Source organism: Pseudophryne corroboree, chromosome 6 (assembly GCF_028390025.1).
Source record: "Pseudophryne corroboree isolate aPseCor3 chromosome 6, aPseCor3.hap2, whole genome shotgun sequence".
In the NCBI taxonomy this organism is placed as follows: Eukaryota; Metazoa; Chordata; class Amphibia; order Anura; family Myobatrachidae; genus Pseudophryne; species Pseudophryne corroboree.
The window spans coordinates 343,248,327-343,266,831 of NC_086449.1; the positions used below are offsets into that span (position 1 = coordinate 343,248,327).

Sequence of the window (18,505 nt, forward strand, 5' to 3'; positions counted from 1 at the left end):
ATATAGTCACAAGCGTACCATGCAGAAATGATGTACCATAAACTGCACTGGACTAGCAATACAAAGTAATACTCAGTATGGCTATATGTGATAATAATAGATATAACAAACGCAGTAGGCACTGGATGTATATCACAGGGTGTTTGTACCACACAATCCTGACAGTATGCACTCTTTCTTAACTAGCATAGTCGCAGTGACAGGTAGAAGACTCAAGTGTCCTGTAGGAAGCACAGCACTGGCAGTCAGGCGGTTCCACAGAGGAGGATTTGCCCCAGCAGTCCTAGAAACAGCTCAGCTCAATCAGCGATGGCCGCTGGTCAGGAGTGAGGGAGAGATATGCAGCTCCAGGGCGGGAACATTGTAAAAATGGCGCCCTGGGGCAGGGCCTCAGGTCCGGCCTACTCCCCTGCTGGCATCCCCACCGGGCATGCGGGCAGTATAACAACAGCAGGGGGGGGGGGGGGGGGTAATGGAACAACAGCGGGGGGGGTAATGGTACAACGTCCCCCTGACCTGGGCCCATATATAATCACCCTGGTGGCTAGTGGAGCAAGCAGCCCAGTAATCTGTGTCCACGCCAGCGCGGCCCGCCTCCTACGGCCGCGCGGGATTGCGGTGCAAAGTGCGGCACAGAAGCCCCTTACCTCCCCCTTGTCAGCGGCCCCGCGATCCGGGAGACGGCAGCGTGTGTGTGACTCACTGGAGGACAGAGGAAGAAGCCGGCGCCTCCGCTGTAGTGACCCGGCAACCGCGGTGCGGGAGTATACAGCGTTGCTGGGGGTGATGCAGCAGGCTGTGTCTGATCGACGTTTCTGCTGCAGCCCTTTGAATAGTCCTCTTCTGTCTGTAAGTTTAAAGCTAAGAAAGGCTGCCTGAAGCAGCCCCCTGTTAAGTGACCTGCTACTGCAGGCACCAACTACAAACTGAGCTCACTGGCATGGAGGTGGGGTTATAGAGGAGGTGGCGCTGTGCATCTTGGTAACAGTCAAAGCTTTGAGCCTGTTGGGGCCTCGGATCAAGATCATACTCTACACCCGATGTTATTCCTTGTGGAGCCCAGTGTACCCCGCAGCAGAAATACATATAATTAAGGAGCATGTGCTATGGAATATTTGCAATGGCAGGGGTATAAGTATCCAGTGAGAAAAAATAAGATTTTACTCACCGGTAAATCTATTTCTCGTAGTCCGTTGTGGATGCTGGGAACTCCGTAAGGACCATGGGGAATAGACGGGCTCCGCAGGAGACTGGGCACTCTATAAGAAAGATTTGGTACTATCTGGTGTGCACTGGCTCCTCCCTCTATGCCCCTCCTCCAGACCTCAGTTAGGATACTGTGCCCGGAAGAGCTGACACAATAAGGAAGGATGTTGAATCCCGGGTAAGACTCATACCAGCCACACCAATCACACCGTATAACTCGTGATACTATACCCAGTTAACAGTATGAAATACAACTGAGCCTCTCAACAGATGGCTCAACAATAACCCTATAGTTAGTCAATAACTATATACAAGTATTGCAGACAATCCGCACTTGGGATGGGCGCCCAGCATCTACTACGGACTACGAGAAATAGATTTACCGGTGAGTAAAATCTTATTTTCTCTGACGTCCTAGTGGATGCTGGGAACTCCGTAAGGACCATGGGGATTATACCAAAGCTCCCAAACGGGCGGGAGAGTGCGGATGACTCTGCAGCACCGAATGAGAGAACTCAAGGTCCTCCTCAGCCAGGGTATCAAATTTGTAGAATTTAGCAAACGTGTTTGCCCCTGACCAAGTTGCAGCTCGGCAAAGTTGTAAAGCCGAGACCCCTCGGGCAGCCGCCCAAGATGAGCCCACCTTCCTCGTGGAATGGGCTTTTACTGATTTAGGATGCGGTAATCCAGCCGCAGAATGCGCCAGCTGAATTGTGCTACAAATCCAGCGAGCAATAGTCTGCTTAGAAGCAGGAGCACCTATTTTGTTGGGTGCATACAGGATAAAAAGCGAGTCAGTTTTCCTGACTCCAGCCGTCCTGGAAACATAAATTTTCAAGGCCCTGACTACGTCCAGTAACTTGGAATCCTCCAAGTCCCTAGTAGCCGCAGGCACCACAATAGGTTGGTTCAAGTGAAAAGCTGATACCACCTTAGGGAGAAACTGGGGACGAGTCCTCAATTCTGCCCTATCCATATGGAAAATCAGATAAGGGCTTTTACATGACAAAGCCGCCAATTCTGACACACGCCTGGCCGAAGCCAAGGCCAATAACATGACCACTTTCCACGTGAGATATTTCAGATCCACAGTTTTAAGTGGTTCAAACCAATGTGATTTTAGGAAACTCAACACCACATTGAGATCCCAAGGTGCCACAGGAGGCACAAAAGGCACAAAATATGAAGCACTCCCTTTACAAAAGTCTGAACTTCAGGCAGTGAAGCCAGTTCTTTCTGGAAGAAAATCGACAGAGCCGAAATCTGGACCTTAATGGAACCCAATTTTAGGCCCATAGTCACTCCTGACTGTAGGAAGTGCAGAAAACGACCCAGCTGAAATTCCTCTGTTGGGGCCTTCCTGGCCTCACACCACGCAACATATTTCCGCCAAATACGGTGATAATGGTTTGCGGTTACTTCTTTCCTGGCTTTTATCAGCGTAGGGATGACTTCCTCCGGAATGCCCTTTTCCTTTAGGATCCGGAATTCAACCGCCATGCCGTCAAACGCAGCCGCGGTAAGTCTTGGAACAGACAGGGCCCCTGCTGTAGCAGATCCTGTCTGAGCGGTAGAGGCCATGGGTCCTCTGATATCATTTCTTGAAGTTCTGGGTACCAAGCTCTTCTTGGCCAATCCGGAACCACGAGTATCGTTCTTACTCCTCGCCTTCTTATTATTCTCAATACCTTTGGTATGAGAGGCAGAGGAGGGAACCCATAAACCGACTAGTACACCCACGGTGTCACTAGCGCGTCCACAGCTATCGCCTGAGGGTCCCTTGACCTGGCGCAATATCTCTTTAGCTTTTTGTTGAGGCGGGACGCCATCATGTCCACCTGTGGCCTTTCCCAACGGTTTACCAACAGTAGGAAGACTTCTGGATGAAGTCCCCACTCTCCCGGGTGTAGGTCGTGTCTGCTGAGGAAGTCTGCTTCCCAGTTGTCCACTCCCGGAATGAACACTGCTGACAGTGCTATTACGTGATTTTCCGCCCATCGGAGAATCCTTGTGGCTTCTGCCATCGCCATCCTGCTTCTTGTGCCGCCCTGTCGGTTTACATGGGCGACTGCCGTGATGTTGTCTGACTGGATCAGTACCGGCTGGTTTTGAAGCAGGGGTTTTGCCTGACTTAGGGCATTGTAAATGGCCCTTAGTTCCAGAATATTTATGTGCAGGGAAGTCTCCTGACTTGACCATAGTCCTTGGAAGTTTCTTCCCTGTGTGACTGCTCCCCAGCCTCGAAGGCTGGCATCCGTGGTCACCAGGACCCAGTCCTGTATGCCGAATCTGCGGCCCTCTAGAAGATGAGCACTCTGCAGCCACCACAGTAGAGACACCCTGGTCCTTGGAGACAGGGTTATCAGTCGATGCATCTGAAGATGCGATCCCGACCACTTGTCCAAGAGGTCCCACTGGAAGGTCCTTGCATGGAACCTGCCGAATGGAATTGCTTCGTATGAAGCCACCATTTTCCCCAGGACTCGTGTGCAGTGATGCACCGATACCCGTTTTGGTTTTAGGAGGTCTCTGACTAGAGATGACAGCTCCTTGGCTTTCTCCTGCGGGAGAAACACTTTTTTCTGTTCTGTGTCCAAAATCATCCCCAGGAACAGTAAGCGTGTGGAAGGAACCAGTTGTGACTTCGGAATGTTTAGAATCCAGCCATGCTGTTGTAGCACATCCCGAGATAGTGCTACTCCGACCAGTAACTGCTCCCTGGACCTCGCCTTTATTAGGAGATCGTCCAAGTACGGGATAATTAAAACTCCCTTTTTTCGAAGGAGTATCATCATTTCTGCCATTACCTTGGTAAACACCCTCGGTGCCGTGGACAGTCCAAACGGTAGTGTCTGGAATTGGTAATGGCAATCCTGTACCACAAATCTGAGGTACTCCTGGTGAGGAAGGTAAATGGGGACATGCAGGTAAGCATCCTTGATGTCCAGGGATACCATGTAATCCCCCTCGTACAGGCTTGCAATAACCGCCCTGAGCGATTCCATCTTGAACTTGAATTTTGTTATGTATGTGTTCAAGGATTTCAAATTTAAAATGGGTCTCACCGAACCGCCCGGTTTCGGTACCACAAACAGTGTGGAATAGTAACCCCGTCCTTGTTGAAGTAGGGGTACCTTGACCATCACCTGCTGGGAATACAGCTTGTGAATGGCCTCTAGCACAGCCTCCCTGCCCGAGGGAGTTGTCGGTAAGGCCGATTTGAGGAAACGGCGGGGGGGAGGCGCCTCGAATTCCAGCTTGTACCCCTGAGATACTACTTGAAGGATCCAGGGATCCACCCGTGAGCGAACCCACTGATCGCTGAAATTTTTGAGGCGGCCCCCCACCGTACCTGGCTCCGCCTGTGGAGCCCCACTGTCATGTGGCGGATTTGGAAGAAGCGGGGGAGGACTTTTGGTCCTGGGAACCTGCTGTGTGTTGCAGCTTTTTCCCCCTTCCTCTGCCTCTAGACAGAAAGGACCCGCCTTTTCCCCGCCTGTTTTTCTGGGGTCGAAAGGACTGTACCTGGTAATACGGCGCTTTCTTAGGCTGTGAGGGGACATGGGGCAAAAATGCTGACTTCCCAGCTGTAGCTGTGGAAACAAGGTCTGAGAGACCATCCCCGAATAACTCCTCACCCTTATAAGGCAAAACTTCCATGTGCCTTTTAGAATCTGCATCTCCTGTCCACTGCCGAGTCCATAAGCCTCTCCTAGCAGAAATGGACAATGCACTTATTCTAGATACCAGCCGGCAGATCTCCCTCTGTGCATCTCTCATGTATAAGACTGAGTCTTTTATATGCTCTACGGTTAGCAATATAGTGTCCCTGTCTAGGGTGTCAATATTTTCCGACAGGGAATCTGACTAAGCAGCAGCAGCACTGCACATCCACGCTGAAGCAATAGCTGGTCTCAGTATAACACCAGTGTGTGTATATATAGACTTTAGGATAGCCTCCTGCTTTCTATCAGCAGGTTCCTTTAGGGCGGCCGTATCCGGAGACGGTAGTGCCACCTTTTTAGACGAACGTGTGAGCGCTTTATCCACCCTAGGGGGTGTTTCCCAACGTGACCTATCCTCTGGCGAGAAAGGGAACGCCATTAGTAATTTTTTTGAAATCACCAATTTTTTATCGGGGAAAGCCCACGCTTCTTCACACACATCATTCAATTCTTCAGATGGGGGAAAATCTATTGGTAGTTTTTTCTCCCCAAACATAATACCCTTTTTTGAGGTACCTGGGTTTATATCAGAAAGGTGTAATACCTCTTTCATTGCCTCAATCATGCCACGAATGGCCCTAGTGGACATTAAATTTGACTCATCGTCGTCGACACTGGTATCAGTATCCGTGTCGACATCTGTGTCTGCCATCTGAGGTAGTGGGCGTTTCAGAGCCCCCGATGGCCTTTGAATTGTCTGGGCAGGCACGAGCTGAGAAGCCGGCTGTCCCGCATTTGGCATGTCGTCAAATTTTTTATGTAAGGAGTCGACACTTGCACGTAATTCCTTCCATAAGTCCATCCACTCCGGTGTCTGCCCCGCAGGGGGTGACATCACATTTATAGGCATCTGCTCCGTCTCCACATAAGCCTCCTCATCAATCATGTCGACACAGCCGTACCGACACACCGCACACACACAGGGAATGCTCTTAAAGGAGACAGGACCCCACAAAAGCCCTTTGGGGAGACAGAGAGAGAGTATGCCAGCACACACCAGAGCGCTATATAATGCAGGGACTAACTGAATTATGTCCCCCTATAGCTGCTATAAGTTTATACTGCGCCTAAATTTAGTGCCCCCCCTCTCTTTTTTACCCTTTTCTGTAGTGTAGACTGCAGGGGAGAGTCAGGGAGCTTCCTTCCAGCGGAACTGTGAGGGAAAAATGGCGCCAGTGTGCTGAGGGAGATGGCTCCGCCCCTTTTTCGGCGGACTTTTCTCCCGCTTTTTTCTGTATTCTGGCAGGAGTAATTACCACATATATAGCCTCTGGGGCTATATATTGTGGTTATTTTGCCAGCCAAGGTGTTTTTATTGCTGCTCAGGGCGCCCCCCCCCCCAGCGCCCTGCACCCTCAGTGACCGGAGTGTGAAGTGTGTATGAGGAGCAATGGCGCACAGCTGCAGTGCTGTGCGCTACCTTGGTGAAGACTGAAGTCTTCTGCCGCCGATTTTCCGGACCATCTTCATGCTTCTGGCTCTGTAAGGGGGACGGCGGCGCGGCTCCGGGAACGAACACCAAGGACGGGTCCTGCGGTCGATCCCTCTGGAGCTAATGGTGTCCAGTAGCCTAAGATGCCCTAGCTAGCTGCAAGCAGGTAGGTTCGCTTCTTCTCCCCTTAGTCCCTCGTTGCAGTGAGCCTGTTGCCAGCAGGTCTCACTGTAAAATAAAAAACCTAAATTAAACTTTCTTTCTAGGAGCTCAGGAGAGCCCCTAGTGTGCATCCAGCTCAGCCAGTGCACACCAGATAGTACCAAATCTTTCTTATAGAGTGCCCAGTCTCCTGCGGAGCCCGTCTATTCCCCATGGTCCTTACGGAGTTCCCAGCATCCACTAGGACGTCAGAGAAATATAGAGAACAGGTTAGGAGCAGACACACAGCCCTGTGGACAGAGCTGACTCAGGGCTTGTTAGAAATCCACCAGAAAAAATGTCCGCCCACTACTACATGTAGCAGGTGTCCCAGCAGAGCTAAATCTCACAGGGCTCTCCAGGCCGCAGTGCGCACCTCCAGCAAGGGGGGTCAGACTCACCGATCCTCAGAGTATCTGTGACCGGTGCCACACGGCAGCGTAATGCAGCACCCCAGCGTGCACCCACCACGATCCGCTTCCCAGAAGCTCAGCAGCGGGGATATGGTGTCCCAGAGAGGCCGCAGCAACACACAGAGGCGGACGTCAGGGCCTGGACCGGAAGTCACTGCGCCATCTTGGATTACCCGGGTGCAGAGAAACGGGGAAATACCGCACAGCAGTCGGCGATTTCGGTCCCCTGGGAGTCCTGGTACCGTCCCCCACTAAAAGGGTGAGTTTGGGCTCGGAGAGGTACCTCAGGATGTGTGCCCCGGATGTATGACGTGGAGAGTGTCCGCTCAGAGGAGCTACTCCATGTCCTGCTTAGCCACGCCACTAGGGTGACTGCCTTTTAACAACCGGGATAAAAGTTTGCCAGACTTGTTCCCATACCTGTAAATACCACAATCTTTGGAAAAAGAGTATTTGGCTTTCATCTGAGAAAGTAAGGTGTCAAACAACGTTTTTTGTTTAAGATATCGCGCCCTGAAGGAAAGGGTAGGAGAAGATTTAAATTCCTGAAAAGAATGAGTGAGGGTCGACTGAACATCCAGGTACACTGTATTGAGATCTGAATTCCTTTTTTTGTTATAGGATATTATATGCCCTCTAATAACTGATGTAGATGCCTGCCAATACAATGCGGGGTTATCCTCCAAAGTCTCCCCATTATGGTCATGAAAGTCAGTCCACGCAGAATCGAGGCATGAACGGAACTGCTGAGAGGTACTTAAATGGGAGGGGAAGTGCCAGGAATGAAAAGGGTTTTTTTCAGAGGAAAGAACCAATTTCATCCAGCATAAGGCATGGTCGGAGACAGAAATATCTTCAATTTTGGAGTCAGCTACCTTCGAAAAAAGGGATTCAGATAGTAAAAGGTAATCAATTCTCGACAACGTGTGTTGCGCTGCCGAGAGGCATGTAAATTCCCTCTCCAAAGGGTAGCAAGTGCACCACACGTCAACTAATGATAATTGGGAGCAAATGTGGGGAATACCTATTCTTGGAATTGAAGAGGGGGAACGAGGGGGAGGGTTTTTATCCATCGTAGGGGAGGAATACATATTGAAATCTCCACCCAGAACTACAGGTATCTCAGTATAACTGAGCAATTTAGTAATGATATGCAAATAAAACTGCTTAAAATAATTGTTGGTGGCATAGATATTGCATAATTGGAATCTAGAATTAGCCAGAGTTACATCAGCAATCACATATCTACCCTGAGCGTCATCTAAAACTGCATGGATGGAAATGGGGACAGATTGTCTAGCAAATATAATTACTCCTCGCGCCTTAGACGAAAACGAAGAAAAGGCCACCACAGACCAGCCCATAGTATTCAGTTTTACCACCTCACTAGGCATGAGGTGGGATTCTTGTATGAAGACGCCATCAACCCTCAGTTTCCGTAGATATAATAAAATCTTCTTACGTTTGACTGGAGAGTTGATGCCCCCCACATTCCAGATGCTTATTGACAGACTAGCCATCGGTTAAAATAACAAAACAAATAATGATCCATATTATACATGAGGAACATCTAGGAATATAAACATCGGACTTCTGACATGGCAATAAAAACATAGATGTACCATCGGGGAATACAGGACAAGAAGGGAGAGACACATAAGGGAAGAAAGGGGAGGGAGAAAAAAAAAGGAAAAAAAAAAAACAATAACACATATAGAACAGTAGAACAACATGGAGGAAGGAAGTCCTACGGAGGACAGTCATAGATTCATAGCAACTGGTTTAAGCAAGCACTGTTGCTGCACGAAGCAGCAGAAGTGCCAGCAATAAAAAAAAAAAATTAAAAATGGGGGGCACACTTAGCCACCCTCTGTCAAGTCCCGGAGCCTTACCGGGCAATCAGCACCGCAGCGATTACCGCTCAGGTGTCTGGCGGGCAGCGGCGGTGCTGGGCTGCTGCGATGGGTCCGTGTGCGGCGGTGAGGGGATGCTGTGGCGGGTCTGCTCGTAGTAGCCGGAGGCTGCTGCGGCAGGCTTGTTGGCACTAGGGAGCAGCTCCCGGAGAGGCCAGGGGGAGTTCTGGTATCTAACACTAAAATGTGTCTGCTGCACAGGTGCCGCCATGTTGGAGACCAAAGCATGAACCTATTGCACAGGCTCATTCTGTCCAGCCAATCCAGGGAGATCTCTCCTCTTAAAAGGGAGCTGGTTCAGGTTATGAGTGCCAGTGCTTCAAGTTACTACTTAGTGTAGGATCTCCAGCCCTGTGATCCCAGGTTACTTCAGTACCTTGGTTACTCTCCAGCTTTGCTCTGCCACGGTCCTTCTGATTGCAGCAGTCCCGCCGTCCCTAACCCGATACCATCTGAGGGGGACGTACTCGGTAATCTTGATTCTTCAAGGATCTTGGTCGTCGACAGTTACCGTGCTCTTCAGCCTCATTAGCCAAGCCACAAGCTCACCGTTCACAGTCCTTCATCTCCAGTGTTCTTCAACCTCGTCTTTCAAACCACAGTTCATTATCTTCAAGTGTTCTTCAGCCTCATCATTCAAGCCACAGCTCACCGTTCACAGTTCTTCATCTTCAGTGCTCTTCAGCCTCGTTACTCAAGCCACAGCTCACAGTCTTCAATTTTCCAAGTCACAGACTACCACCCGCAGTTCATTATTCACAGTGATCATCCCATCTCGGTAGTCTCCACTTCCATTGCTCCTGACCCATGAGTAGGAATTACATCCAGCCACCTCGTCTTCTTCCCTCGCAAGTGTCCGCTTCCTCAGGCAAACCTCAGTCGCCGGATCCTCATTTCCAGCCGAGCGTGACACCCTCGGCAACATATGAAAAAATCAATAAACATAACAATAGCGATATAACAAAACAGCAGAGCACACAGAGCAGGATTAAAGAAACATTGAGAAATATATCTCCGTAAATAAAGGATGGGGGGGAGATATTAGAGCAACAAGAATAGTTACGTGTGGTGTAATAATGAACATTGGCAACAAATAACGGTACAGGAGAGGGGTCCTGAGCTGGTAGAAATTTTTTTAGCAGTAACGACTCCCGAAACAATATCCAAGGAAACAGCACTGAAACCAAAAACAAGTCCCAGAGGAATACTCAGCCATCTTGGTCTGGAGTGTCATTCGCCTGAGAGGATTCGTCATCAGCCTCAGTAGCTTCGAAGATATAAGGTTCCGCATTAGCCACATTGGTAAAATCCTTGACAGAAGAGCCCTCAAAGAGACGAAGTCTGACAGGAAACAGCATTGCAAATTTCTTATTCGACTTGACCAGGTAAGAGGGGAGAGAATTTGCGTCGAGCTCGGGACACCTCCGCAGAGTAATCCTGGAAAATGGGCAAACGGTTGCCCTTCCATTGAAAGTTCCTGTATTTCCTGGATGCTGCCCAGATCGCCTCCTTGTGTACGAAGTTCAAGCATTTGAAAATGACCACACGTGGTTTGCTGTTAGGTGAAGGACGCGGGGGCCAAGCCTATGACAATAACTAAGCCAGTACATTCATCCTGAACATGTAATAAGTCAAGCAGAGATGTTTGTAAAAAAGTAAGCAGGTCAGGGCCTTTCAAGGATTCTGGGAGGCGGGAGGCCCAGCACTCTGAGATTCAATCTTCTAGATCTATTTTCAAGATCATCAATCTTATTAATTAGCTGGTAGTGTGATTTCTGTAAAACATCATATTTGTGCCTGAGTAACATCTTGAAAAGTCTCCCCCAATCTGTGTTCATTAGTAATGACAGTCTTAGACAATTGTTTAAGCTGTTATTTAAGATCCTTCACTGCTTGCTGCATTTTGGAAGCATGAGCATATTTTTTATGCTCTATTGCTGGGATAAAAACATGGGATTGATCATAAACCTGTCCAAGATACAATAATGATAGACAGGATATACCCATGGTATTGAATTTTTCTTGATATAGTTTTCACCAAGGTTTAAATATATTCTATAGATGCACTATAACATGAAGTTCATGTGTGAAACTTATATTAATTATTTTTGTTCATAATATTCTACTATCTTTTTGTCACATTAATTTTATTCTAAACATAATTAAAAGTTAAGTTTTATTGTCTATTATTTTTTTATTTTAAGAGTGCCCGAACACAAAGTCTTTCTTTTCTCTCCCCTTCCCATGTACACTTGTATCACTCTGTATTCTGGGTGTTAGTGAGTTTGAGATGTGTAGGTTCCCACTCTCAGGTATCCTTGCATCAATTTACACTCCATGACATAGGCGTTCCCCTTTCCCAATATATTTTCTGTTCCGGACTCTTACAGCAGGGCGCATATAGTCTCATACTACGGGGTGCATACCACTACTATAGAGGTGTATTCACTGCGTTGAGTGCAAAACTTTCCGCACCCAACTGGAGTATTCAGATACAAAAACCTTAATTTGTTAACAGCGGGAAAGTAGGAACAGAGCATCAGAAGTCTGCCTAGCACAACCATCTGACGTTGGTGCTATGTTGCGCAACACAAGTGACATTCACCTCCAAGGACACTGAGCTGCAACGCGATTAGGCATTTTTGTCTGCACTAAACATATGCCAGGTTGAGGGTAAGCAAAATCCATCAGGCCAGTGACTGGTAGTGGATCAACACCAGAGAACTAGACATTTATTGGAAGCAAAGCTATTTATCCACACAGAATGTGGAACCAACATATTGGCCATGTATTCTGCATCCAGTGTTGGCCAATAGGATACACTGATGACTGAGGAGGGGACGAATTCATAGTAGAGCAGTTAGCGTCAATTCATTACCTCAAGAATGAAAATAGGTAAATAAACCTGCCATGGTCCACTGGCCTTGGGCAGAAGGGTGAAATACAAATGAATACTCTTACTGATAAGACTAAATAAAAATGCAATCAACAAGCCATGCATCAGCAGAAACAGTGTGCCAGCAACTCTCTTATAGTATGTGCAACAAAAAGTTGTACAGACCAATCAGAACAGAAACACTGGACTTGCAAAATGTCATAACATCATTTTCCCTCTCTTTTTTCAGCACTGCAGCCACAATAGTTTATTGGCAGATAAACTCAATCTAAAATATAAAAGAGAAAATGTGCCCCTAAAAGAGGAAACATAGGTACAATGGCACACTTATGAAAATAATAAAAATCAGACAGACAATGGTACATAAAGCCCCATCATCTGATTAATAATTACATAGCATACCCTCCAACATTTTACACATACAAATCAGTACAAATTAGGAAAGGGGTGTGGCCACAGGTAAAGGGGGTGTGGGCACACCCCTTTTGCTATACTTTCAATGGAAGTTTGGAGAGCCAAAAATCGGTACAGACCATAAAAAAAGGTACTGTACCTGCTAAAAAGTTACAGTTGGAGGGTACGATTACATAGCAAGGATACCTGTCCCTGCTGCAAAGAGTTCGTACTGTTGGTATCCGTGGCTATCCAGCAGGATGGGCTGGAGTTTGTCACTTCAACTACTGTAACTTTAATTCTTAGTGCAATTCCCTCTGCAACCCCATCAAGCCAGCACTTCTTTAAAAGAATCCGGAAAGGAGTAGCAGTAACCCAGTGAAACCATTCAATCAATCATTCAATCAATCAATCAATCAATCAATCAATCAATCAATCAAACAAACAAACCAATAGGAACAAAACAGTCAAGAACCAAACATTGCATGACTCATGAGGGAGGAACAATGTTCAGTGGTAAGTGGAGGAGAAAGCTTTCGAACAAATTTTGTTTGACTTTTGTGCACCCTCCTGATTTGGTACCCTCTACATCCCAATGTATACCAGTGTCTCCCATATCAGATGCAAGGCCCTTATGTTTGCTGATTTACCTTTAACAAGTCAAGCTCGCCCTTGTTTTGATTACATATCCATGTCAGCTTTTTTGTTCCTGTTGGATCTTCCCATGCAAACAAACCCGCTTCTTTTGGACGAAGTTCCTTCTCCTTAGCCGCACCACTGATAAATACAATTAATAACAAAAAAGAAGACAAAAATCACAATGGCAGCAACTGAAATAAAAAAAATTAAGAATGAAGTCTGTAATTGTCTGCTATTGCATGTTACTGAATAAACCTACCTCTGATAATATGTCAGTGTAGCCCGAGGTGTATGGTTCATAATAAGTGCAGGTGCAGCACCTTCATAATAATCCGAGAATTTAATCACTATTGAGTGATCGGAAATACTGACATCCACTATAAGTCCAGTATTCTGGAAATTAAATTAAGAGTTTGTTAATATTTACTAATACAATTGACCAATACTAAACAATGTGTCATGACTAGACACATTCATGACAAGTCATGTTTTCATAATTTTGTGAGCATAGAGTGATGCAGGAAAATCTTCTCATTGTTACCATTTTTTTTTTAAGGGGGGAGTCTATTGAAATGTATTATACCTACTTTATTTATATTACGTAGGGAAAGAATACAGAAATATGGTGAGGCTACCCGGGGCAGACTCAACAGCCAGCAGCAGCACCTCCTCCTCCACATCTGGAGGAAAGAAGTGGTGATAGCTATTGAGGTTACTGGGCTTTTCCTTTTCTCTAGATCAGGGGTGTCCAGACTTTTGGAGTTGGCGATCTACTTTGAAAGCTGAAACACTTTTGTGATCTACCTAGGTGGGACAAAAGCGTGTGCCACAGATGCATGCCCAAAAAGGGGGCAAGGCATAACAAAAAGCGGGTGTGATCTCCTTGCTGCACAGGGTGTAGAGACTGTCTCACCCGAAATCACAAATTGGCCCCCCACAAGTAAAAACCTCAAACACACTGGCCTCCACACAGTAGTAAAAACACATTGGCCCCCCATACAGGAGTAAAAACACATTGGCCCTCCATACAGGAGTAAAAACACACTAACCCCCCCACACAGGAGTAAAAATAGGATTTTAATTACCTACCGGTAAATCCTTTTCTCGTAGTCCGTAGAGGATGCTGGGGTCCATATTAGTACCATGGGGTATAGACGGGTCCACCAGGAGCCATTGGCACTTTAAGAGTTTAATAGTGTGGGCTGGCTCCTCCCTCTATGCCCCTGCTATCAGACTCAGTCTAGAAACTGTGCCCGAGGAGATGAAATACTTCGAGAGAAGGAATTACACAGATAGTGGCGAGATTCATATTAGCTCACACAACATGCAAATCCGGCTAACATACCGGAACAAATCAGTAACAGCTGAAACAGTAAATAATGCAGAACTTACCTAGGAATCAGGCAGTACTGAACTATAAAACCAATGCAAGAAAAACGCAGCGCTGGGCGGGCACCCAGCATCCTCTACGGACTACGAGAAAAGGATTTACCGGTAGGTAATTAAAATCCTATTTTCTCTTACGTCCTAGAGGATGCTGAGGTCCATATTAGTACCATGGAGATATACCAAAGCTCCCAGAACGGGAGGAAGAGCGCGGAGGCTCCTGCAACACTGCTTGACCAAACTTGAGGTCATCAGAGGCCAAAGTGTCAAACTTGTAAAACTTGGCAAACGTGTTCGACCCAGACCAAGTAGCTGCTCGGCAGAGTTGCACAGCCGAGACACACCGGGCAGCCACCCAGGAAGAGCCCACTTTACGAGTAGAGTGGGCCTTTTCAGATTTTGGACACGGCAATCCTGCCGTGGAATAAGCATGCTGGATAGTGAACCTGATCCAGAATGAAATCGACTGCTTAGAAGCAGGACACCCAATCTTCTTGGGATCATAGAGGACAAACAGAGAGTCACTTTTCCTATGATGAGCCGTCCTCTGCACATAAATCTTCAAAGTTCTCACTACATCCAAGGCCTTTGAAGCAATTGAGGAGTCAGTAGGCACTAGCACCACAATAGGTTGGTTGATATGGAAAGCCGATACAACCTTAGGCCGGAACTGTGGACGAGTCCTAAGTTCTGCCCTATCTTCATGGAAGATCAGATAGGGGGCTTTTACAAGATAAAGACACCAATTCCGACACGCGTCATGCAGAAGCCAAGGCCAACAACATGACCGCCTTCCACGTGAGAAACTTGAGATCAGCCTACTGCAGAGGCTCAAACCAAGCTGATTATAGGAACTGCAACACCACATCTAGATCCCAGGGTGCCGTTGGCGCCACAAAGGGAGGCTGGATGTGCAGAACCCCTTTCAAAAAGGTTTGAACCTCAGGGAGAACAGCCAATTGTTTTTGGAAGAAGATGGACAAGCAGAGATCTGGACCTTGATGGAGCCCAATCTCAGCCCCATATCCACCCCTGCTTGCAGGAAAAGGAGAAAATGTCCAAGTTGAAACTCCACCGCAGAAAATGTCTTGGACTCACACCAAGAAACATATTTTTTAAAAATGCGATGGTAATGTTTAGACGTTACCCCCTTCCTAGCCTGTATCAGGGAAGGAATGACCTCACTCGGGATACCCTTCTGAGCTAAGATCTGGCGTTCAACTGCCATGCCGTCAAACGTAGCCATGGTAAGTCTTTATAAGCGAACGGCCCCTGCAGTAGCAGATTCTCCCGAAGAGGTAAGGGCCTTGGATCTTCCAGCAGAAGATCCAGCAGGTCCGCGTACCAAGCCCTCCTTGGCCAGTCCAGAGCAATGAGGATTGCCAGAACCTTTGTTCTTTTTAACAGTTGAAGAACTTTTGGTATCAGAGGAAGTGGAGGGAACACATACATTGACGTGAACACCCACGGTGTTACCAGTGTGTCCACCGCCACTGACTGTGGGTCTCTTGACCTGGAACAGTACCTCCGCAGCTTCTTGTTGAGTCGGGAGGCCATCATGTCTATGTGAGGAACCCCCCACCAACGGTTACCTCTTTGAACACCTCCGGATGGAGGCCCCACTCTCCTGGATGGAGATCATGTCTGCTGAGGAAGTCTGCTTCCCAGTTGTCTACACCCGGAATGAAGATTGCTGACATTGTCACCGCGTGCCTTTCTGCCACCTCTGACATGGCAGCCCTGCTCTTCGTTCCGCCTTGTCGGTTTATGTAGGCCACTGTGGTCGCGTTGTCTGACTGCACCTGAACAGCCCGATCCTGTAGGTGGTAAGCTGCTTCCAGAAGGCCATTGTACACAGCTCTTAGCTCCAGAATGTTTATCGGGAGAAGGGATTCCTGATCCAACCACTGTCCTTGGAAGGTTCCCCCCTGAGCGACTGCTCCCCAACCTCTTAGACTTGCATCTGTGGTTAGAAAGATCCAGTACTGCACTCCAAACCTTCGGCCTTCCAGAAGGTGAGGCAGTTGTATCCACCAGAGGAGCGAAATCCTGGCTAATGGAGACAGGCGTATCCTCTTGTGCATGTCTAGGTGAGAGCCCGACCACTGGTCCAATAGGTCCCGCTGAAAAGGTCAAGCATGAAACTTGCCGTACGTACTGCAGAGCCTCGTAGGCGGCAACCATCTTCCCCAGAAGGCGGATATGCATTGATGAATCGATACCCGGGTAGGCTTTAAGACATCCCGGACCACTGTTTGAATCACCAATGCTTTTTCCACCGGGAGAAAAACCCTCTGCACTTCCGTGTCGAGGATCATTCCCAGGAAAGACAGCCTCCTTGTCGGCTCCAGATGAGACTTTGGAAGGTTCAGAATCCAACTGTGCTTCCTGAGCAGCTGTGTCGTGAGCGCGATGGATCGCAACAACCTCTCCCTGGACGACGCTTTGATCAGGAGATCGTCCAGATATGGAATTATGTTCACCCCCTGCTTGCGGAGGAGAACCATCATCTCCACCATCACCTTGGTGAAGATCCTCGGTGCTGTGGAGAGGCCAAATGGCAGCGCCTGGAACTGATAGTGATCGTCCAACAGTGCAAACCTGAGGTATGCCTGATGCGTCGACCAAATGGGAATGTGGAGGTCAGCATCCTTGATGTCCAGCGACACCAGGAACTCCCCCTCCGTCAGTCCTGAGATGACAGCTCTCAGAGATTCCATCTTGAATTTGAACTCCCTGAGATAAGGATTCAAAGACTTTAAGTTTAGAATAGGCCGTACCGAACCATCCGGTTTTGATACCACAAAAAGGTTTGAATAATAACCCTTGTACCACTGCTGAGGTGGTACTGGAACAATGACCTCTGACACCACCAATTTTCTGATGGCCTCCAAAAGCATGGTTCTGTCTGCCAGCAAAGCTGGCAAGCCTGACTTGAAGAAACGGTGAGGTGGGGGATCTTCAAAATCCAGTCTGTACGCCCTGGACACAATATCCCCAGTGGGCCAGGCCCGGCGACAGCCAGACGTGGCTGAACTATCGGAGTCTTGCCCCCACCTGACCTTCCTCCAGGCCTAGCTGTCCACCGTCATGCGGAGGACTTAGGGGTATCAGAAGCGGGCTTCTGGGCTTGGGACCCTGTGGGAGCAGGTTTCTTTCCTTTGGCACGACCACCTCTGAAGAAGGTGTTCGAAGACTTGTTCTTTCTAGACCTCGCGGGTCGAAAGGACTGTGACGTGGCTGGTGTAAAAGGCTTCTTTGTAGCCGGTGCAGCTGAGGGGAGAAATGTAGACTTACCCGCGGTAGCCGTGGCAATCCACGCATCCAGCACCTCCCCAAAGAGAGCCTGACCTGTATATGGTAGGCCCTCCACGCTCCTCCTGGATTCCGCGTCCACAGACCATTGGCGAAGCCAGAGAACCCTGCGAACCGAGACGGACATGGAGGAGATCCCCGCAGCCATGGAACCCAGGTCCTTCATGGAATCTACCAGGAATCCTGAATGTGGCGTAAAAACAAATCAACGTCACCTTTATCCAGCGTAGTCGATTCCTCCTGCAGAGTGATTGATCACCTGGCAATAGCTTTTGCAATCCAAGCACAGGCTATAGTAGGCCGTAATATAGCCCCGGAAGCCGTGTAAATGGATTTCAGCATAGCATCCACCTTGCGATCTGCCAGGTTCTTCAACACAGTAGATCCCATGACTGGCAACACCACCTGTTTAGACAGCCTGGAGACAGAGGCGTCGACTATCGGCGGGGACTCCCATTTCTTTCTACCTCTGGGAAGGGAAAAGCCACCAAGACCCTTTTAGGGATCTGAAATTTCTTTTCCGGAGTTTCCCAGGCTTTTTCAAAGATAGCGTTTAATTCTTTGGATGCCGGGAAGGTGACGGGGGGCTTCTTATTATCTGTAAAAAAGGCCTCCTCCACCTGTTCAGGAGCTGTGTCAGAAATGTGTAAAACATCCCTTACAGCCACAATCATTAACTGCACCACCTTAGCAAGTGATGCTGTCCCCCTCGACACATCCCCATCACCATCTGCAGTGTCAGAGTCGGTGTCCGTGTCATCCTGCGTAAGCATTTCAAGAGCACATTTCTGAGAATGTACCGCAGGGGACCCCGAGGAAGCAGTATCAGACCATACAACCATAGAGGATTGTAGGATCTGAGTGGCATGCTCAGTCCTAGCAACCCTGTCAGAAATCTGAGAAATATTCCCCCTCAGAGAGACTAACCATTCTGGCTCTCTATTAGGGATCTGCGCTACAACAGTGCAATCCTGATTACATGGTAT

At 48.1% G+C, this 18,505-nt stretch overlaps 1 protein-coding gene across 3 annotated transcripts in view; it reads right to left on the reverse strand.

Moving 5' to 3' along the window:
• VPS13C (vacuolar protein sorting 13 homolog C) overlaps positions 1-18,505 on the reverse strand; it is a 950,377-nt gene that overhangs the window by 197,992 nt on the left and 733,880 nt on the right. For all 3 annotated transcript variants that reach the window (XM_063926503.1, XM_063926502.1, XM_063926504.1), the window contains 2 exons: positions 13,078-13,211; positions 12,830-12,956 (listed from right to left, as the gene is read on the reverse strand). In XM_063926503.1, coding sequence (XP_063782573.1) covers positions 12,830-12,956; positions 13,078-13,211 — 261 coding nt within the window. The remainder of the gene's footprint in view (positions 1-12,829; positions 12,957-13,077; positions 13,212-18,505) is intronic.